Source organism: Columba livia, chromosome 4 (genome assembly GCF_036013475.1).
Source record: "Columba livia isolate bColLiv1 breed racing homer chromosome 4, bColLiv1.pat.W.v2, whole genome shotgun sequence".
Lineage (NCBI taxonomy): Eukaryota > Metazoa > Chordata > Aves > Columbiformes > Columbidae > Columba > Columba livia.
In genome coordinates, this window is record NC_088605.1 from 78,108,248 (window position 1) to 78,130,786 (window position 22,539).

At 51.6% G+C, this 22,539-nt stretch overlaps 2 protein-coding genes across 10 annotated transcripts in view; one reads left to right on the top strand and one right to left on the bottom strand.

Moving 5' to 3' along the window:
* The window catches only part of CCNI (cyclin I), a 26,009-nt gene extending 23,977 nt beyond the window's left edge, over positions 1–2,032 (top strand). Inside the window, exons 6-7 of the mRNA XM_065062913.1 lie at positions 317–547; positions 1,061–2,032. Coding sequence (XP_064918985.1) covers positions 317–547; positions 1,061–1,519 — 690 coding nt within the window. The 3' untranslated portion in view covers positions 1,520–2,032. The remainder of the gene's footprint in view (positions 1–316; positions 548–1,060) is intronic.
* The window catches only part of SEPTIN11 (septin 11), a 97,339-nt gene that overhangs the window by 17,234 nt on the left and 57,566 nt on the right, over positions 1–22,539 (bottom strand). For 6 of the 9 annotated variants that reach the window (XM_065062909.1, XM_065062903.1, XM_065062904.1 and 3 more), the window contains 5 exons: positions 21,253–21,414; positions 19,394–19,490; positions 17,477–17,645; positions 13,879–14,011; positions 13,507–13,694 (listed from right to left, as the gene is read on the bottom strand). In XM_065062909.1, the coding sequence (XP_064918981.1) occupies positions 13,507–13,694; positions 13,879–14,011; positions 17,477–17,645; positions 19,394–19,490; positions 21,253–21,414 (749 nt within the window). Of the gene's footprint in view, positions 1–1,601; positions 6,194–6,669; positions 9,728–13,506; positions 13,695–13,878; positions 14,012–17,476; positions 17,646–19,393; positions 19,491–21,252; positions 21,415–22,539 lie in introns of those variants that run through there. The other 3 variants (XM_021290150.2, XM_065062905.1, XM_065062907.1) reach the window with 2 other exon arrangements.

Here is a 22,539-nt window from a genome sequence, read left to right on the forward strand (position 1 = left end):
GACACCAGAACTGCCAAACCTGCGCTGTTGGGAGAGAAGGGTGGAAGGGGATGGCCTTTTGCAGCGCCCTCAAAATCCTGGGCCCCAAGCAGACAACGCATAGATTGCAGGCCCTGCCAGAAACGCTGCACCAAGCTGTTGGTGTCTTCAACATAGAGGGTTTTTCTTTGTTTTTTACCGTGGTGTGGAAGTTGCCTTGACGGTTAAGCTAGAGGGTGATTCTGCATCCAAGACGTGTCACGTGCCATTGCTGAGGTCTGAGCTGGCTCTGCCTGTCGCTGACACCAGCGCCCTCCTGCCCTTGTGTCCCCCGCAGTTCCACGCAGTCGCGGTGTCCAACAGGCCTCAGCTGGCGACCATCCTGCCCAAGCTGAGCCCCTCGCAGCACGTGGCGGCGCTCAGCAAGCAGCTGCTGCACTGCATGGCCTGTTACCAGCTGCTGCAGTTCAAGGGCTCCATGCTGGCGCTGGCCATCGTCAGCCTGGAGCTGGAGAAGCTGCTCCCGGACTGGCTGGCTCTCATCATCGAGCTGCTCCAGAAGGCACAGGTGAGGCGGGGGGCCGCGGGCTGCCAAGGCTGCGTCTTGCTCCAACTCCGCCGGTCCGCGCCGGCCGCAGCTTTCGGGTCGGTAGCTGCTGGTTGCTGCCTGCGGTTCCGCTTTCGTGAGGACAGTCATGCCCAAAAAGATGGTTGTGCAAAACGTTAATCCTGACTGCACGCAGTAGGTGCAAAGGGAGGAACTGCATGCCCTGATGGATACAGGCTGCTAAAAGATGCACAGAGACCTCTTAATATTGGAAAGGTTTTTCCCCCCCCAATGTTGCCCTGACATCTAGGACGGAGCAGGCGTATCTTAAGAAGTCATCATGTTGGTGGGGTGGGTTTTTTGGTCCTTTTATTACTTACTTTCTCCTGCATCCAGCACATCATCGAGAAGTGAGGTACCGGGGTGGCCGGTGTGTTCAGGGCGGCAGCCCTGCCCTGCCCTGCCCTGGCGGCCTCTCCTCTCGGCAGCAGCGACCACGCAACAGCGGCACCTGTGCTTGTCTTCCCTCTGCAGATGGACAGCTCGCAGCTGATCCACTGCCGGGAGCTCGTGGCACATCACCTTTCCACTCTGCAGTCTTCTCTGCCGCCCAATCCTGTATATGTCTACAGTCCCCTCCAGCACACCCTGGTGACCTGTAACAGAGGAGCGTCCAAGCGCCAGCCCTCCTCTGTCCCAGGGCCAGGTTTGTCCCAGGACAACGGCCGGCCAGAAGCGCCCGTCACAGGTACAGCCGCGCTCTACCCGCGCCTGCCAGCTCCCAGCGGTTGCAAACAAGCCTCCACTAAGCGCAAAGTGGAAGAGATGGAAGTGGACGACTTCTACGACGGCATCAAGCGTCTCTACAACGAAGACATCGCTCCGGAGGTAGTGGCTCTTGAAAACGTGGGCTCTGTTTGCGGCGCTGACGTCTCGAGGCAGGAGGGCAACGCGTCCCCTTGTCCGCCTCTGCAGCCGGTGTCTGTGATGTAGCTGCGAGCGCGCGCCACCCGCTCAGCGCCACCCGCTCAGCGCCGCGCGGACCCGCACCCTGCCGGGCGCCGGGGGGAGGAGGGGCCGGACCTTCCCAGGCTGAACTGAAGGGAGCCAAAAAGAGAAAAAAAACAAACAACCCACACGAAAAACCCCTTTTTTGATTTTTTTCCTTGTGCGGCTAATTATAGTTCCACTATTTAAGCACTTAAAAACACAAAAAAAGTATAAAAATCTAAAAACCAAAAATCAAACAAAAAAAAGTAGGAAAAATTGTTTCTTTCTAGTGTTGTCAGTTCCACTGTTTCTCTGCTCCTGTGTCGTAACCCATTCTCCGCGCCCAAGAGCTCACACCGGTCGTGCAGAGTTGATCCAGGTCTCCCAGCCAACTGACGCCCTGGGATCCCATTTCCATCTGCTCCGTGCTCCCTTTCCGCTCGCTCCTCTTTTAATTCTCAGCAAGTCTCGTGCATGATGTTCTGTACTACCTGACCTTCACGACAGCTTCTTTCTTTCTAAAGAAAAAGACCTTTTTGTTTCGTTAGCACTTGGGTGTTTGAATGTGATAACTTTTAAAAAATTGATTTAAATAAAAGGTTAGTCAGGGAAAAAAAAGTAAACCCACCAACAATGCTTGTGAACTGCTCCACACTTCAGTGATCACCACAGGAGTGTGAACGCATCCAAGAACACGAGGGCAGCAGCCAACTCTGTACCTGACACAGAGGGCTCTCCAAGTTAAAACAGTTTGCATTTTTCAACACAGAAAGCAGTTAACGCATTGTCACCTGAACAAAATTTCGTTTGTTCTTGTTTGCATCAAGGAACGTCACACTGGGTTTTCACCAACATTTGACTCTGTGTCAGGTGTAAACCTTGAATTCTGCAGACTGTTTTCCCGTACGTTTCTAAGCTCAGCATGCGAGCAGCACCGCCCGGTGAGGCGCTGGGGCCGCTCCTGCGCCTGAGGTTGGAAAGGGGCGTCGTTGCCAGCCACAGAACCCCAAAGCCCCTAACCCTAAGTTCTGTGTTCACGTCACTTCTAACCAAGAGTAAAACCTATAAAAACTTGTCTCTTAAATGTTACACCTCTGTTTCTCGGAATGACCTCTCCCAATTGTAAGCTCTCTCCACAGCCCTGAGGAAGGTATCGTATTTGAGCCATTGTACTGATGAAAGCCTTCTGGTAGCAATAAAGAAAGTTGTCCTGGCCTGCGAGTCTCGTTGTGTGCGTTTCGGCAGGTCCGTTTCAGCCGGGGGCAGCGCTGCAGCGGTGCTGGGCAGGAGCTGCGCTCAGCACCGACCCGTCGCCTCGACAGCGGCTCAGCTTTGGCCCCAGCAAACTGCTCTCATAGTGGGTTCCTATAGCAATAACCTCCCTGCAATTTTCTCCACAATATTTGAGCTCCAGCTCAGAGAGACACCGATACCTCATTCGCCCTGCTTGGCCTGGGGACCGCTCACAAGTATTTATCTCTTGCTTCCAACCTGGAAGCTGCTCCTACCTCCGGGTTGTGGGAGTTCCTTACAGTTCACTTTTACTCTGCAGCAGTGACAGAACTGTTCATGCCCCAAGCATGAATTTAAACCTGGGCACCCACTTACCCTTGCGGATGAAGCGGCTTTGCCAGCTCTGCGTGGGACATTTGGTGATACTGAGTGAGAAGTACCTGTTCTGAGCTGTCCAACAACAGGCTTTACCGTGCCATCCCCTCCTTGTGCTGACACCGCTTCCCCTAAAGCTGCCCACGACGGGATTGAGCCGAAAGGCACCTCGTCATCCCCTTTCCCAGCCCAGGGGTGGGAAAGGCTCAGCAACACCCCCTCAGCTCCTGTCCCCCCACGGGTCTCGCTGCAGACACCCTTCCCTGCGCCCACACGTGCCTCCCTGTTCCACTCCCTCTGCCCCAGTATCAGCCACTGCCAGATTACGGATGGCAGAGGTTTCATCTTGTTTCACCCTCTCCCCTTAAAACTCCTTTAGGCTCTGTTCCCTACCAGTTTACTGTAAAACAAATAAACAAAACCCCACAAACAACAACAAAAAGCAAAACAAAACCAAAACAAGAAACACCAAAGCAAAAGACCACCAAGCAAACAAAACCAAAACCAAACCAAAAACCCACCCAACACAAAACACCACGAGTCTTCTGCTGCTACCATCTGCATCAGCAACCTGGGGCAGCCAATTCTGGAGGTTTCCTCACTTTCCCTAACAAAGTTACTCCACATGTGGAGCTGATTTCCTCCGAGCTCAAGCGCCCCGGTGGCCCAAGCGGTGCCGGTCTGGTAACAGCAGGTCAGCATCCGGCGCGTCGCAGCTCAGCCTGTGTGATGCACAACCTCCAGTTCTGGCTGGAAGGGACCCCAGAGGACACCTGCAGCCTCCAGGCCGCAGCACGACCCCCAGCTCAGCCCTTCCCGTCCCACACCCCCGCCTGCCAGGCACTTCATCTGAGTATTGGCATCTGGTTTGTGCCCACCTGCTTCTCTTTAAATAAAGCTTTTAAAAATAACTCTTTGGAGTCCAGAAGTCAACCAACAGAAGAGTTTTGCCCTTCTCCAAAGCTTCCAGAGGCAGCAGCACTCCTGCTGGGTCCCGCAGCCCTGGGCCTCTCCCAGCGCAGCCCCGCACTTGAACAGGCAAAAAGATCAAGATACTTCCCATGGGATACTCCTTCAGTGTCACCAGCCCGCAGGGCCGGTCCCGTCATCCCACGGTCACACACAACATTGCAGAGACTCACACGGCACAGCTACAAGGGTAAGATGACGCAGTCAGCAGCATTTTATATCCTTGAAGTACAGAATTGAAACAAAACAAAAACACACCCAAACCAACAAAAACCCACCCAAACACCACCATGTGTTTTTTCCTTCTTGCTTGCAGTAAATGACGCCGGACCATCCGAGGCTGAGCCTGGGCCCAAACCAGCGCCCTCAGCCCAGCCTGGGCGACCCAGCACGAGGCAGAGCCCAGGACAACTCTGTCCATCCACGAGCATCAACTACATAACAAGTGACTATGTCAAGAGAGGCTATAGCAGCGCAGCCACGGGATTTTATAAACTCCTATCATTGCTACATTTTTTGAACAATTCAAGTCCGGGAATGAGAGAAATATAAGGAGAGGATTCCCTCCCCAAAACAGTGTAGTGCAGCCTGCTCCCAGTTAGCAAAGCATCCAGAGTTTTGTAGAATAAGAGAGGAATTAACACAGGCAAGGTTTAATCCTGCAGTACCTCAATTCCTCAGCTCCTGAACCGTTAGCTATCTGGTTTTGTGCTGGGCAGGCTGAGTACCAGGCTTTCTAGGCCTGGCGGTGCCGAGCAGACCCGGCTGGTATCCCCTGCAGAGCGGGACAGGCTCCGCTTGGGATGAACAGAAACCCTGCCCTAAACTTCATTTGTGCAAATATTGGTTATGCCTTCCCTCTGGGCAACAGTCGGCAATTCCACTTACATATCAGGTAAATTATACAGCGTATGCACAAGGCCAATATTTCATCACTTCCAGATTGTACCTATGAAGCCACTTGGTTGCAAATGTTTCAAGGATACACAGTGTTTCTGCCATGTAGAAAAGCAGCCGCCTGGCTGGAGGGAGTTTCTGGTGACCTAACCCTTGTCACCACGGACTGCGCAAAGACACTGTGCTTCTGCAAAACAAACAGCCATCTCGGCAGAGACCCTGGGCAGACCCTTCACACTTGGCCTGAAGAGGCCAAGCCTAGGCCGTTCCATAGTGCCTGTGCCACAGCAGCCTCAAGGAGGCTCATTCCTTGGTTAAACCTCACAGGTGAGAATAAATCACAAGTGTTTGGTCAAAAAGAAAGTGCATCACCCCACATGAAAAACAACCAAGGAGGATCGGGCTGCCTCCTTCCATCCATCCACACCAGCGTGGCCACTGCACGCCAGCCTACCGCTCTGCGTCCTCCCGTGAACGCCACTCGGCGAGCTCGGACCAACTGCTTCCAGAGTAAACGGGTTACAAAATCCAACTACTGTCCCACATCCAAGATTGTTTACAAAAAAGAAGTCACTAATTAGGCTTCCATCTAAGCGCAAGTCAGCGCAGCTCAGTTGTACCACCACTCAGCCGTACTGCTACTCAAGCTGTGCTCCTGCTTTGCTCCTACAGAGACACAGCCAGGAAACAACGCAGCCTTGGCCACGCAGAACAGGCTCCATCAGCGCAGCAGCCACGCAAGCCCCGGGGCCCGGCTCGGCACGCGGGATGCGCTCGTGCTCAAGTCGCGGCACCCGCAGCACTCAGACCCGAGTTCAAGAGGCAGAAACGAAGCCTCTGGCTGCGCACGTCCCAGCCGCTGCCAGTCTGTGTGCCAGCAACACGTGCATATCATGGCAAAAGGAAACGGGGAGGGAGAAAACAACAAACCCCACACCGTGGTGCAACATCTCACACGATGGCCGAGTTCTCTCCTCCAGCCGCGCTCTCAGTCACTGTTTGGCAGTCTGAATTGCGTTGGAGAGGTGGCGGGAGCAGACAGAGCCCGCACAGACACGGCACGGGTGAGGAACAGAAGGGGAAGGAGAGGCGGCCATGGAGGAAGGAGGTGGCTCCTCTCGGCGGGCGCGCGGCCGCAGGCTCTTCCAGGCCCCGGGAGAGGGGCTGGGACACGGGCAGGGTGACGGTTACATAAAGAAGAAACTACAGGAACAAAACAAAAGAGAGAAAACAGAAAAGAAACAGAGGTTCAGAATTGAAATGAAAAAAACGAGAGGGAAAAAAAGGAACAACATTTACAGAAAGTGAGCCATGAAGTGAAGAGTGCACTTGGGTGTCCTACAAACCAGGTACGGAGGAGCAGAGGGGCATGGACACTCCGAGACATGGGCAGACTCACCCAAACAGCTCACAAGTGCCACAGAAACCAACTGACAGACACCAGCACAAACCTACAGAGGACAAAGCAGCCTGCTGGGAAACCTGGCGCTGCCTCGGCCCTCCGGTCACACCTGCACCGAACGGCAACAGCCAAACAGAGCACAGAGCACGAGGCGCAGCGGCCACGCCAAGAACAAAGCATCTGGGCCAAAACAGATTTCCTCTCCCCGCTTCAGGTGCTGCCACCACGTATGTAACCTAAAGCACATGCAAGAAATAACTGAGCTTATGCTATAAGGTTATTATTCAAATCTGTAATTCAAAAAAAGAGAAATATTTTAACATCAAATAAAGTGACAATTTCTAACAGATGCATACATATAATTTGCATTAACACTGTATGTAGGTTACACAATTATTTAGTTACAAACATGGGTTATTTTCAAATAGCAAGGTAATAAAGTTCTACATCTATAGTTTAAGGCAATCAGGATATTAAAAATGTATACAAATACAATATTTCTACCGCTGTTCACAGCTTAATTTTCCGTTAATTAAAAACCCTTCATATTTGTACAGTCCCAAGCTGACACGCTGATGAACGCGTCACAGATATCACGTACTGCACACACAGCCCGGGTCCTGGCAGAGGTGACACACACACACGTGCTTCTCACGGCTCGGGAGGGCCAGCGGTAATTGGAGTCAAAGGGACAGATCTGACTGATCACACGCAACAAGACGCTTCATTCTCACTCGGGCGTTTCCAGGAGAGGCAGAAGGAGGGGTCCCTGGACAGACCCCGACACGGCCTCCTGGCCCGTCTGAAACCGCCCGGAGCGGGACAGCAGCTGCGGACCCGTGTCCCCTCGGCCTTCCCGCCGCACTCAGCAACGCGGCCCCTCAGCCCCCTGCCTCTTGTTTCCCATTTTAGGGCTTCTTTTCCGCATCTCAGCAAAAGCAGGTTATTGCAAAAAGCTTTAAATTCCTTTTAAGGATGCCGCTTTAAGCAAGCGGACTGGAAAACCACGACTGGTCTGGCATGGGTAGCGAGGAGAAAGGGCGAGACCGCCTGCCGTACTTACATGCAAAGGTGGAAGCACATCCAGCTACATCTGACACTACCACTTCATGCAGAAATCAGGGACTACTGCGAAAAAAGGCATAAGTAAAGAAAAGAAAGTGTGGTGGTAACAAGTTAAACATGGCCCAGGGGGTTAAGGTGGATAAAAGTCTTGAACATCTCCTTGGGCACCAAAGCAAACTGGTACCTTTTACTTTTGCACACGTGCAGTCTACTCCCAGTTCCTCAAACAGCTTGCCTTCTGCTGGAGGAAGAACCCAACCTGAGACACAGTAATGCACTTGGCCACAGCTTTCTGTCACCCAAAGAACAAGGCGGCAGGGCCAGCGGATTGCCCCGGCCAAGCGTCCTTGGGAGGCTGTTCACTGGGGCAGAACGAGGACACGTGAACATTAAGTCTTCTCCTCGGCACAAAACGCAGGCGACTGGAAGAGCGGCCGCGCGCAGCGGCAGCCGAAGCACGGCACACCGCCGCAGGCGCTCAGCGGCACGGCTGTACAAAGACCCGTGCCAGAAAACACGCTCTGCCTTCGTAATTCTGGCTTTTAAAGTTGGGTTTGGCAGAAGCCGCAAGAATCATAGCTTCATCTTTCTAAACAACCCCCTAGCAAACCAATTGAACCTGACAGAAAGTGCATTGTGGTTGAAGAGACCAGGAGGTGCAATTAAAAACAGTTCTAAATTATAAGAGACTCAATTACTTCCAGCTTATTTATCTCCAATCAGTTTTTGCTGCCTGTCCAAGACGTCATAGTTAGATGCCCTCTTCCCCAAGCCATGTTTAAACAGTGAGGGTTAAAGAGCAAGATGACCCCCAAGCATATTTCCAAACCAAGCACTTCATAAAAGGTGATAATTGTGCCTTTCCCCCCCAAGAGAGGCAAGAGGTTCCATCCCAGAAACAAGCAAAGAACTGCAGTGTGTGAGACTTGGGTGGAGAGGGTGATTCCGAGTGCGTTAGAGACAAAGAGAAGACTACCTAGCAAGGAGCAGGGGCAATGCTGGCTGCCATCAGCAGAACAGAAAGAGCTCCAGCGGTCATAGGGAAAGCATGGCTCGCCACTTCTTGGGAAGGAAGGGAAAGACTCTGTCCGAAAAGCAATGGCATAGTAAATACACATTAAACAGACCAATTTCCACACTGTGCTGGCCACAGAGCGAGGCCCGGCTTACGCTACGTGTCCTCTGGTGTTTGAGGGATATCTGAACTGTCCCGGGCACAGGGATGGCGGGCAGCACGCGCCCTGGCGCCCTCCCTCCCCTGGCAGGATTCCCTGGATCCCACAGCTCGGCTAGCCTGTATTTGAGTGCGTGCAGGAATCCCCTGAAGGCTGGAAGAGCCTGTCCAAGAGGATGCTGAGGGCTCTGTCTTCCCCCCACCAAGACATTTGATTCCCTAAGGGCTGCTAGGTCTTGCTGAGACCACGCTCAATGGAAACCAGATGCGATTTTAAGCCTGGTTTCACAGGTGCTGGTCCCGCAAGTAACACAAGGGAAGCAGCGCTGAGAAAAGGTCCTTCTCTCCGGCCCCTGCAGCGCCGTTTGGGTCCTATCTCAGCGTTCAGCAGGTACCTACTACCCCGAGCTGGAAGGGCGGCTGTAAAAACATGCTGGCACGTGACAATGAACCCAAGCCAAATAATACGATCACATCAGGCAACAAAAACAATAACTAATAAAAAGAAATATCATGCAAATGTAATGGCATGCAAGGTCAGTTAAACTTTTGTTATCTACACACCCCCCCCACCCCAACAGCGGGACCCTCATTTTTCCAGCACACTAACACTGCAGGATCACAGGGCACACTTGGCTCCAGGTCCCCTCGGACAGCAGCAATTCCAGAGGCTGGGCGGCCGCAGAGCCGGGAGCCCCTGGGCACAGCCAGCAACACCGCAGCCCAGCGCCAAGGCAGGCACGGCGCCGGCAGCACCGACCCCTCCAGGCAATGGCGCTCGCCCGAGCTGCTGACGTCCTGCCCTGACTCTGTCCAAACCTGGGGCCAAAAGTGGTTTGCTGCTGCTGGTTTTGACCAGAAAAATGGGTGGTATCGTTATCCAGCCCCACCATCCACCCCGACCTTCCAGTTGCAAACAGTCCTGCACCCAACCCTTCTTCCTTCTTGTTCCCACTGTGTTATTAGATGAGTTAATAGTTATTCATGTTAAAAAAATGATATTAAAAAAAGAAAATAGATGGCAGAAACACATTACTGCAAAAGCAGGTGAATGCAGGAACATCCTTGGCTTGACAGGCTTTATGTGAAGCTTGCACTGCAAGTTAAAAAAGAACAAAAAACAAAAAACCATTAGCAATAATAGAACCAAGGTGGGGAAAAAAAAATAAAAATAAAAATATCGGAGGAGGCTGGGAGAGGCAACAGCAGCAACCCGCGCTGGTGTGGGGGCATGCGGATGGGGCACGGAACGGAACAGCAACGAAACCCCAAGGCTGGGCTCTGCTCCAGCCTGTGCGACCAGCAAAAAGGAAAACCGAGGGGGCACAACCACTGACCAACCAACCACGCAAGTTAGCCAGGGTTACCCGGCCCGTGGCTGCTGTCTCTGAGCCTCATGTGTCAGAAGACGCGTGGCAGGGGCACGGGTGCCCGGTTTGGGCGAGCTGCGCTCCTGCAGCGGCCGCGCAGCCCTCACCACGCCTGGCTGTCCCAGCCCGGCCCCACGGTGTCCCCCAGCGCTGGAGCACACGCCAGCTTTCTGACCCCAGTCGGGTCCTTCAGACACCAACACAACCCCCTTGGTGTGGGGCCAGGTCCTCACACACGTTACAGCTCAGGGGTTGCCTCGGGACCAAGCGTGGCCTGCGACTGGCGGACCAGTCACGTTGGACTGGAAGCAGACTGAAAAGGAAGCTGGAAAAAAATGTTTTGCATCTGTTTTTCAGAAGTAGTTTGAAATAAACAGAAGCAGAGCCCAAACAGCTGGTCCTGGCTCCTGGGAGGGTTAAGGATGAGCAGGGAACACAACAGCACATGTTGAGGTGTATGTGTGGCCATCTACCCAACATCAGGCAAGCACGTGAAGGAGATTTGCTGCTCCTGTACCGCCTTGCCAAGTCCATGGCCACAAACCAGGCTGTTGGGGTCTGGAGTACAGTCCCATCCCACAACTCCAGCGGGGGCTCGATCAGCAGGCTCAGCCCGCACCCGGGGGTACCCGAGCACACGTCTCTGCTCCGGACACACGAGCGCCTGAGCTACAGCCGTGCTGTCCTGGAAACAGCACACGGGGCACAGCTGCACCATTGCAGACGAAAAAAACAACCTATGGGAATCTGTGAAATCCATTATGATAAAAAAGAAGGAGGTATAAAAAGACAAGTTGCTCCTCCAGGAAGACCCTGGAAATCCAGAGGGCCAAGTTCTCCTTCATGGAGTCAGGCCAGCCACAGATTTTGCCCCAAGTCTCCCCTCCGGCTTGCACAGCACAGTGGAAAGTCTCCATTGTCCAAGTTGGAGAAATCTGATCCCACCTTGAGAACGAAGCATTCCTGTGAATCACTGCCTGGGGAAGCCACAAGGATGGTGCATGGCAAAGGTTTCCTCTGGCAACTGCAGAGAACCACCATGGTCCAGCACCGAGCCAGAAAGCCTCGCCTATACAAACTGCAGCTTTTCATTAGAGTGCAGGGAGAACCTGAAAGCCTTCAGAAAAACAAAGGTGTGCTACAAGGCAGAAGCATCAGCATTTCCCTTTAAAGCCTCCATTAGTAATTCAGACACTAACAAAAAAAATGGAGCAGCTACATCACGTGGTGTGGAGCGACACACAGGACACACCAAAACACACGTGTGCTCCTCAGCAATGGAGTTCTGTGCACGCATCAGCAAAGCGGAAACTGTGTGTGTTGTGATCGCTAGAAACATCAGTGTATCGCACCCATAACATTGTGCATGTGCCAGCCAACTTCACTGAAGCAAGTAGTAGCTAATACTGACTGCCAAGAGTTATAAAACTCCCCAGACCACCACATACTGCTCTGCTCTCATCTCTGAGAGGTGAAAAAACTGACTGCAGAGTCCTTAAAAATATTGAACTACCAACTCTGTTTAAGAGATAAGAAAAAAGGCCCTCAAAATGTTCTATTCCTTTCAAGGAAGCAGGTCGCCACATCTGAATTCTCATGCAATGGAAGACTGGTATTTAAAAGCATCACGCGGAGGGATATTTCAACATGCTTGGACACAAGCTGCCAGACATGCAGCGTTTCTACAGTTCAGCATGACACTACTAGTCAGTCTGCAATGATGTCTTTAGGTGAGCAGGGCATGCAGCACGCAAGCATTCCGTATATCAGGTTCTCAGTTAGCACAAAGCAGCATGGCTCCGTAGGAGCTACATGGATTGACACGGGCTGAGGAACCCCCTCGCCTTCCCGGGAAGCCAGCGGCAGAAGCAACGAGTGACGGGCACTGAATCAGCAGCGGGGACAGGGGACACAGTGAGCATCAGCACAGCTTCCCAAAGGATACGCATATACGGGCAGCACGACAGAACCTCCCGGGCTCCCGCTCTAAAGCGGCTCAGAGCTGGCTGAGAGCACGGGCCAGCAAGGTAGACTGAAGTGTCCACACCACAGCCCTACCAGCATTTTGGTTCTTTCAACAGTGACCGATTAGTGTTAATTGAGCAGGCTCCTCTGCCAGAGTCCATTAAGGAGTATACCCCTTCACTATCAGCTATTAGGAGAAGCGTGGAACTGTCATTCTTGTGTGTGGGTTAAAGAAATAAGTGTTTTCCAGTGATTTTTCCTGCATTACCACCTTCACAGCTTTCCTGATTGCAGTTACTGACTAATGCCATTATCACAGATGGACCAGAAATGACTTACATGAGTTCCCCCGTATTGGGTACACAAAAAGTGGATGGAAATCAGGGCAGGAGGCCCCAGAGCAGCCCCCATTTGAGTAATCTGTCCCGCTACACTACACAAACCAGCTGTGCACAGCCTGCTTCACCTCTGCAAGCTTCGTCCACTGGACATAAAACATCTAGAAGTGGACCTCATGTTCTGGTTTTTAAAGCACGGTGAAGCAGCTGGTACCATGTAACAAACAGGGGTTTCTTGCACTACGAGCAAGCTAACCGTCGCCATCCCCAAGCACAGGCTGCGTGAAGGAGCTTGCATCAGCTGCCATCAGTTTGGAGCTCGGTGTTCAGCGGCACTCTGCAGTGACCTCGCTCTGAGCCCAGGCAGGGGCCCGTTCCTGCCCCCCAGCAGATGCAGAGTCAGGTCCCAGCTGAGCGCGTCTGAACCCCACCTCACCCTGCCTCGGGACACACCGGCCACAGCGCGCTCCGTGCCTGCTGAAGCTGCTGCAGTCTCACCGGACTGGAGCATATAGAATTATACTCCTAGCATACAAATAGAAAATAGTACAAAACAGTGCTATTATCTTTACTAAAAGGTATGTGTTTCTTAGCTTATTATATCAACTCCATACAACCGCAAATGCCATTTACCTGCAGTTACAGTACCATAGCAGTTTGGTTTGGTTTGTTTTTAAAACAAAAACACAAAACCTTCTTGTCTTTAAAGGAAGCTTCCAAGCATTCAACTTTTGGCACTAGCATTTCCCATGTAAAAATAACATGGTGGTTTTGGTTTCTAATCTACTTCTACTTATGACTATAACCTTAAGGAATGGGAACTGGAGACTACTCTTCGCTCAAAGGAAGGACAGGGAGAGAATCCCTTTTAATTTTGGCTCAAGGCAGATAAACCTGAGTCCAGAACATCCCAGAGCTGTTCCAGAAGCAGCTGGACAGCTCACAGGTCAAACCTCCACCATCCAAGTGCTCTCCTGTACCAGTCAGACTCCGATGACATTTGAAGGTACTCTTCTAGAGAAAATTAACATCATGTCCCTGGCCCACCCTTTAGAAAAAATATTTTATTTGATGAGGCTGCTAAGAGCCCCGTTTCCAGTCTGGTAATGGGGAAAAGCAACTACAGACATGCAGCGAGAAAGAAACAACAACCTCCCAAACTGTAGTAAACCCTACAAAGGATGTGGGTGACATCCGCTTACTTTTTCTTGTCCTTGTCTTTCTTGGTTTGTTGAGAACCTGCCTGCTGAGCCTGGGACTGTAATAGCTGAGCTGCCGCCTTCTTCTTCTGAAAGTTGTTCAGCTCTTCCTCAAGTTCCTTCTTTTTGTCTTCCACTTTTTTCTTCTCTTCTTGGTGAGTCCTCTTTAGATGGTCAAACTTTTCGTGAAGCTGCCAGGACACAGACAACGAGAATTGCATAGTAAGAGAAGAACATTTTACCCCTGTCATTGGTAATGATGCCCAAAGTGGTTCTGCTGGCACTGCAGCCTCACCGCATTAATAACAAGTCATCGGCCTGTCCCAAACATGCCAGAACCCTCACACACAATCCTCCGAGTTCCAATACACTCACATCTTTCTCCGCTTCCTTCAACTCCGCTTCCTTCTCCTTCACTCGCATGACAAACATCTGCCTCATTTCATCCTCCTTCTTCTGGAGTTCACCCAGGAATTCGTTCCTCTTTGCTTCGTAAGTCTCTTGGAGACTGTTAGAAACAGAAACAAACAGAGACGTGTTCAAGCACAGTCATGAGTTTCCAGCCTTTAGTAATCTTACCACATTGTCTCATCACAAAACTTCAGAGATGCCCAGCTACACCAGAAGCATGAACACCCCCACCAAAACCAGTCCTAACTTGCTAGGTGGCAGCACTGGGAGACAAGCTGGCAGGCAAAAACCGGCACACCGTTCTGGATCCTGTCCGTGACTTAACAGGCGAGATAACCGTCCTCAAAAACAAACAGCCACTAAGTAAGAATCAACAGCAATCCCTGATGCTCCCACGGCTTGTGATCCCAGTGCCACCTTCTCCCTTCTCCCAGTGTTTGCACTGAATCTCTCCTTTCCAAGTCCAAGATTTGTGGAACAGATACAGGTGTAGCAGAACGCAAGATCTGGCTTTATGGAGTTCATTGAACATGACACTGACAGAGAGTACAACTAAATTTCACTATTCATTGCTGACAGATTCAGATCAGGGGCTTTATTTAGATAAAGCCACCTTGGGACACCTCTCTCTTTCTCCTTTAGCCGTCAAGGGAGGTTAAACCTTCATGAACAAGCAGTAGTTTTCCTCCTCCAAATAACCACATCACTGGATTCCCTCATGCCTTTATTCCCCTCTCTACTTCTTGGCATTCCTTTATTTCCCCAACAAAGATGTGGGACACAAAACATGTTGTCCATGCACCTCTGAGATTTTTCAGAGCCTCTTAGGAAATCTGGATGCCAAATTCCTTTTCATTTTATTCCTTAAAAGGATTTGGATATTTCAGTCATAATGATAGCGTGGGAATGATAACTATTTCCCCCAGATGCTTCCTTGAAAATGCATTTTTTAAATAAAAGCTCCTCCGCTAGCACAGAGATGTGTTGCATCCATGCGCCTAAGGAACACATTAACCACCAGGCTAGCGGAACACCTTAATCCCAGTAAAGTCTAGCTTGTGCCTTTCCCAGTACATGGTGGTGGGTTTCAGTGGCTTTGTTAAGCTGTTTTTTGCAGGGGAGGGTTGAGCTGGTGAACAAAACCTGATGGAAAGCAGTGTTAAACCCAAGACTCGAGTCTAATTGATAGGCATGTCAGCAGCCTCCTGAAATACTCCCCAGACAGGCTGCCCCAGCGTGGCCACCCTGCAGGAACCACACAACTCCAGCCGACCACACCGCTTCCCACACACGGAACCAAAAATGCTTATTGTGAAAATGACAAATCTTTTTGTGCGGGAACAGGACAAGAGTCACCTATAGACTCTGAACTAAGACGAGAACCAGAGCGGCCACAGCAGACAGAAATCAGGAGACTCCAGTCAAAACCTCCTACCTTTTAGTCTTGGATTTAATTCTGCGTGGACACTGCTATGGACATTTCTAAACCGTTCTGGAAGGTCTGGCTAGGGCCCAGCAAACCCGGAGGGCAGCCGAGCCCGAGCGCTCAGCGAGCAGGCTGAACCTGCAGTGAGCGACACGCCGTCCTAGGGAGCAGCAGAGCCTCGCGGACCGACACGGCCAGCTCCGCACCGCCAGCCGCACCCCGCCAGCCGCACCCCGCATCGCAGACCACGTCTGACAAAGCACGTTCCCAAAAACAACACCGGGTGATGGACAAGCAGGAAAAGACTAGCAAGAGCGAGGGGGCTTGCTGTTCAATTGTCCCAGGTTCAATCCTAATTCCAGCCTCAAGCTTAAACAATTTAGTACTAACCTAAAGCCAGTAAGCTTAATTCTCTACTGAAGCAACTCTGACTTCCAGAGAAGCAAAGTTCTCAGATAAACTGGCCCAGCAACTCCAGGCTGCATACGAAAAACCCCCGCATTTACAGCCCCAAGGAACGACAGTCCAAACCAACTGGGATTCCCACAGCTTCTCACAGCCTAAGATAACATGGGAATTTGCTTTTTAAGTACACAAACACATGAACCTAGATTACAAGAGTAACTTGATTCCCTGACACACTCACACCCACACACTGAAGGATGCCCTTGCAAGTAGTTTTCCTTAAGACAAACAATGTTTTGAGGAAATGAACCAGAGCAGCAGAGAAGCCGGTCCACACACACACAGAGTGCGGGGCTGGGTGACAGAGGACCCCATTTCACACACCAGATGCCTACAGGGAACCGGTGCTCCCTCCACAGCTGGGACGAGCGATGGGGACTCAGCCAGCAAGACCAGTCACCCAGCTCCGGCCAGCCTCCCTTTTCCACACCTGGCGCAAGCGCCCAGTGGTCTGCTGGGGTCTTCTCCCCAGCTCACCCCAACATCCACACAACGCATCCTGCTCCTGGCCAGGCAAACGGGCTGAGGAGGGGGAGAGGCTGTTGATCCCTGGTTGCAGAAGAAAGAACAGAAAGAATCAGACCTACTGTTCTCATTTCAGATACACGCTGGCCTCAGCCAAACAGCTTGGGTTCATGGGGTTTGTTTGTTTATTGGAGGGAGGAGGCACCCAAGTGAGCTGCTCTGAACTAGCACGTACCAGATGGAGAAATTCTGTACATTTTCATTTCCTTTCTACTTATAGTTTGGTCAAAAGAGGCCTCGCATACAGGAAGCAATGGAAATTCCTCAGATTCCTCAAAGGGAAGGGTTGAGCCCATCTTAAGCCACTGCTCTCTAGAAAGGAAATCCAATAAAGCTGCACATTTGGGCTTAGTGACAGAACTGGGCTCGACTGATTCCAGCAGAGTTCCTGTGCTGCAAAAAAAATGCAGCTGCAGAGTCTCCACAAGTCACAAATAAAGCCCTGAGCTGACGGGAGCTCCGTGTCGTGGCACAGGCTCCCCATGGAGTGCCGCTACCCAGAAACGGGAGCACGAGGCACCCAGTCTGCCTTCTGCTGGGGATCCTACCCGGCTTTTCTCTGTTGAGGATCAGAGACGAACCACATCCACGGTGATGGCCAGTGGCAGGCCAGTGGCGTGGCTGCCATCTCAGAGACTGGCACAACAGTTCCTGACGTGCATGTGTGTTATGGGGCAAACCCACACTGATGCACGTGTAATTCTGACTCCCTTCCCCTGGGGCAGCGAGGAGCGTGGGATGTTGCTAAGGAAGCCAGTGCAATTATTGGGGAAAAGTTGGGGAGGAATGAGAAACAGGAAATGAAAGGAGAAAACAAACACTCCCTCCTGAATTCCCACACAGCTGTTGTCCCTGGCTAATGACTTGGGCTTCTGACCAATAAAGCTGTCAGACAGTATAAACCCTGCATTTAGTAATCAGCCAAACCTCTTCACAGCACACCTTGGACCAGCTGTGAAAAGCTCTAGAAGGGTCAACAGGAACATTTATTCCAGGATCTCCCCTTTGATAACCAGTTATACCTCAACGTATAAGTCTCCTTCATCTCTAAGTGACCATGGCTATTCCGTCACGGGTTCTTGCAAACATGGGCAACCTCAAGACCGCCACCTCTGTCCATATGAGGCCTGAGTTACTCTTCCCTACCTGAAAGGCTTGCTGTCCGGATCCGTGTCCTTGAATCCCATCTCTTCAAGTTTACAGCGCCTGTACAGCTCGTAGTGCCGGGTGTGCGTCTGCTCCCTCAAGTCCTCCATGTTCACTCGGATCAGCATCTCCCGCAGCTTCACGAAGTCACAGTGATTTTCATTTTCAACTGCAAACAAGACAGACCATCCATAGAGAGAACATTAAGCCCAGGATCTGGGTCCCTCCTTTCCCTGGACCCAAGCCCCAGTTTAACAAGCCTGAGAGCTCTTCAGGCACACAAGCAGCACTCCAAGTCAGCCTGCACCAAAGCACCTTGCTGAACCGGGGGTTAAACCATCTCATGCCAAATCATGGGCATCATTTCGAGGCCTCTCCTGGGATTTACAACATCTCTACGTTTCCCATCTGTCACCGAGCTCCTGCCTCTCTGTGCAGTTCTGCACCAGCAATTCACTTGCCACTCAGATCCGCTCTAAATCCAAGTCACCCACAGGGGCCCAGGCAGGCAATGAAGTCCCAGCTGGTGGCAGCGGTGAAAGCAAAGGTTATGAAAAGACCCCACCAGAGACACCGTACCCCTTCCATACCAGCAAACATCACGAAGCACCCCTAAACCCCTGTTCCTGGCACTGAAAGGCGGCAGCACAGAGTATACCTCAGCTTCCTACAACAACTTCTATTCAGAAGAGGGTCCAGTGCACCATGGTGAGCCCCTGGGCGAACAAGCTGTTCAGCCCATGTGGCCAGAGGGCTGCACGCTTCAGCGCTGGCAAACAGCCCGGGCAGGCTTCCACAAGAGCTGGAAGTTCTCTCTGTAGGATGCGAGAGCAAGCAGCAGGCATCTCTGCAGCAAACCTCGGGGAGCCAGCAACGCTCCCCAGCTGCTCCCCTCCAGATTGGAGCGGCTCTCTCAGGGGAGACAGCCAGATGTTCAAAGTCTCTCTGCTACCCACCTACAGCTCTGACTGTCTGGTCCCTAGATTCCTGGGAACAGCAAGAACCCAGCAGCATATGCGTCAAGTCCAACAATCTCCAAACTTAAACTTCTGTCCTAATTATGAGTTATTACCAGTACTATCCTCTGGTGTGCACAGCTAAAGACACTCAGTCTGAAGCTGCTTCAGGGTCAGCTTGTATTACTGTGAGTAACACAATAACTGGGCAAGTTTGCAGAACTGCCCTGTGGATGGTCCCCTGCAGCTTGCTGGGCCGTTCTCCAACAGGATGCGCAGCTGAAGCCACAAGCAGACCACCCCAGTCACAACCCAGTATCTCCCAGTGCTGGCTGGGAACGCAAGGACCAGCTCTATCTCTGGCAGCCTGCAAACACAGCCCTAGCCAAGCTCCGCTCTCCAACAGGAAGGAGGTTCTGGTTGCCTTTGTGGGGCACTACACGCCTAAGCTGTATGGCCACAGTTCAGATACCAGGACAAGACACACCGAAGCAGTCAGTGTCGAGTTAGCTCTGCCCTCACTCCGAAATGAAAGGGCAGAGCACTGCTGGCCGACCTGGAAAGCCCCCCAGCTACGTGTCTGCATTCAGGCTCGAGTGCAAGGTCCAAACCGAACCATTCAGCCACCTAGGCCTTCCCCATTGTTCATGCTTTTTTTGCCAGCAGAAAAGCCTAAGGAACAGAGAATGGCAAACTAAATTGTCATTTTCCAAGTCAGTTATTTAACATCTAGTAAGGTTACCCTGCTCTTTCCCAAAGCAATTGGCAAGGTTGACACCACTATCCCCCTATGAATCCCCTCCATGCCTAAATCTACGTTGTAAAGCCCTGATTTTAAGAAATCTTAGAGCTGGTATCTTGATTTCTCAAGACAGATTCTGATAAGGACCATCCAGAGATCAATGCACCTTTCAGAGTGAGCCAGCATGACAAGGACTTTTTTGTGCTCTCAGTAACATACCCTGCACGACACCCCACGGGTACTGCCTGGCCTTCGCCATCTTATTGCCAATCTTCACTTCTTCAGTACTGCCAACTACAGCAAAAGGAAGGTGGACCTACAAAAGGAAGAGGACAATGATGTTAGGGATTTCCTTTGCTGCCTTGCCAGGGATTGTTTCTGAAGAGAGCTGTTTACTGCGGCAGTTGTGCTGGATTTGAGTTGCTTAAGAGCCTTTGCAATTCATCTGATGTTTTAGATAGACCAACAGGATAGTCTGAATGAGAAAGCTGCTCAAACAGAGTCCAAAATTCTACAGTCCTAGAAATACACGAGATGCACGTATTTTACATGTAATTATAAATCATTACTACCTCAGGCACAGAAGTCTCACAAACTGGAAATAACTTTGAACACTGAAGGAAAAATAACTGCCAAACAACAAGAAAAATCAAATAGAAGTACATGCTCCAAGGAAGGTCGGCTAAAAACACAGGGGGGTTCTGCTGCTAGAAATAACTGTGAACGCTTCCTCTTAAACAGCAAAGTTTTGAGCAAGGAGAAGAGCGGAGTTGCCCCAGCGCTGGGTTGACGTGTCTGAGTCACCGAGCTCCACTCCACCCTGGTGTCTCTGCAGCTGTAGTGGTGACAATCTGGACCTGCTGCCAGGACCCAGCTCGCCTGGGCCACCAGCCCATGGCCACTACGCTCTCCCCACCTCAACAGCAGCCCAAAGGGCCGGCACAAGCTCTGGGAGCTGGTGCCATGTCAGCCAAGCTGTGCTGACAGGCTGGGTGGGAGGGCAAGAAGAGATGCGATTAATTGGAGTGGATGTGATTAAACTGGCAAAGGAGTTTCCCAGCGGCCAGGCTGCACTGCAGGAAGGCAAAACGCTGCACACAATGGCCTGGCAGGGGCATGTCCCTTCTCCATGCCAGCTTCTTCCTGATCACAACACAACACGGGGAAAAGAGGGAGAAAACACTGAGGTTCAGAGAGGGTTTGATATCCAGCTGGATGCAACAACTGCCCATCTACAAGGAGTTGTTCAAGAAAGCTCAGAAAACCTTCAAGTTGCAAGGAATTGTCTTGATCTTGATGCCTCCATTCTCTGCAAAATGCAGATAACTCAACCGTGTACTTGCGCGTGCTTTTGAGTGCACCCGCTTTGGGGCTGGTTCATCGTCTCGGGTGTTACACGTCCCGCTAAAGCCAAAGAGCCCTCTGAGCACCGCTGTAATGCACGGCACTGCCAAAACCCTGAGCTCAGGTCCTTGCCCCTGCGCTCCAAGTCAGCCCAAATGGAAAAGAGTTGTTTCCCCTCTGCAAACCCAACTGTTAGTGAGCTATTTGTTCTACCCCAGGCCATTTTGCCATCGATCCCCACGCCTATCGCTAGAGGAAAAGGAAGGAGGTACAAGCCAGAGCCCTTGCCGCTGATGGCCATCGGCTCTGCCGAGAACTGGAAGCATCGACAGTGCCCCCGCTCTCACCGGAAAGCGCAACAAAGGCAGAAGTGAATCACCCCCCACTAAGCACCAAGGGGTCATTTGGGCCCGGAAACTCAGACCCCAGCCCTCTGCCCTGACTGCTCCGCCAGGGCCCTGCCTCCCATCCTGTTCCTTTCCCGAGATGGGAACACTGAAATAGGGGAAGGATGTGAAAAAACCCTCAGAGAGAGATTGTTTGTCAGACAATGGAGTGTGTCAGACCAGGCAGCCCACATTTGACAGGTATGTCCAGCTCCAAAGCCTTCCAGTCAGCCTGATTTCAGTACTTGTATTGGTGTTTTGAAGCCTAAAGAAAATGGCACAATGTGTCCTCCCCTCAGGGATGAGCCCACATGATCAAACGCAAAGAAAAGCCCCGCAAAAACATACACTCATCGTGGCATTTATCTCAGCCACCGTCTCTTCATCTGTTGGGAACTGGTAGATCTGGACGCCGTTGCTGACCAGCTCACTCATGATTTTGCTCTTGAACTTGTGCAACTCATTTTTGGCAATGGTGTCAGCCTTGGCAATGATGGGGATGATGTTCACCTGCAAGACAAAGACAGCACCTCCACATATAGGACTGCACACACTGGATCGCTGGCACAGGACGGAGAGCAGCACGCAGAATACTGCAGCAGCCCTAGAAGGGCCACCAGCCAGCACCCACCCAACAGAACACCCTTCCTGCGGCTGCTGACAGCAACCACTGCACCCTCAACAGAATTCGCAGGCAGCAGCAGCCACAGCCTTAAAAAGAAGTCAAATGCAATTTGGCAACATGCTATTTCCTGTCCTTTCATATTCCTCTCCTCATCCGAATTGGCTGGACAGGAAAAGCTGTCAGATTATTACAAGCTGTTCCAAAAAAAGGAAATTACCATGCAGGCACGTCTCCTCCCCGCCACGGCAGGCTGCACTACTGCAAACAGCGTGCTCAGACAGCAGCTTCTTATGGGCGTTTGCATCAGGGACACCCGGGTGCTGCTGCCCCGCTGGAGGGGAAACAGATGGTCCATATATCCGACCAGGTGACACACAGGATGGGAGCGGGCAGTAACACGGGATGTATCCCGCACCTCCTTGCCCTCATGCACTCCCACACACCGCTGTACTGCAGGACCGGGGTTGATCTATCCCTGCACAGCCCTAGCACAATCAGCCGGGAGCACAGCACGACAGGGTTTAACATGGAAATGAAGGATAAGCTACAGACTCTCTCCCCTAGACAGGCTGTTTGCAACACCGGCAGCAGGATGGCAAACAGCAGGGACAGAGGAGCCAAGGGGAGAGAGCACGGCACCCTCTGTGCAGCTGAACGGATCGATGCACAGCGAGCACCCCACAAGCCTCTGCTCTGCTGGAGACAGCAAGAATGCATTGGGAGGAGGAATCCTGCTTGCTTGTCCTTTCTGTTCTCTCCAGTTGGGCTAATTTTGCTTTTGATCTTACAGGGCTTGCTTTTTCCTCACTTTCCGCCGCAGCAGCACACGGAAATTTTAGGAAAGAAGAGGTAGATATTGACCTACATGAAGGGATTTTAACTAGAACATTTGAAAATCCTGTTATATCACTTAATTCTGTTTGGAGGATGGCCTCGAGTTGTTAAATTCACCGCTGCCAATGACGGAATATGAATGCCAATTATCCCATTTTGGGTAAATCTCCATAACC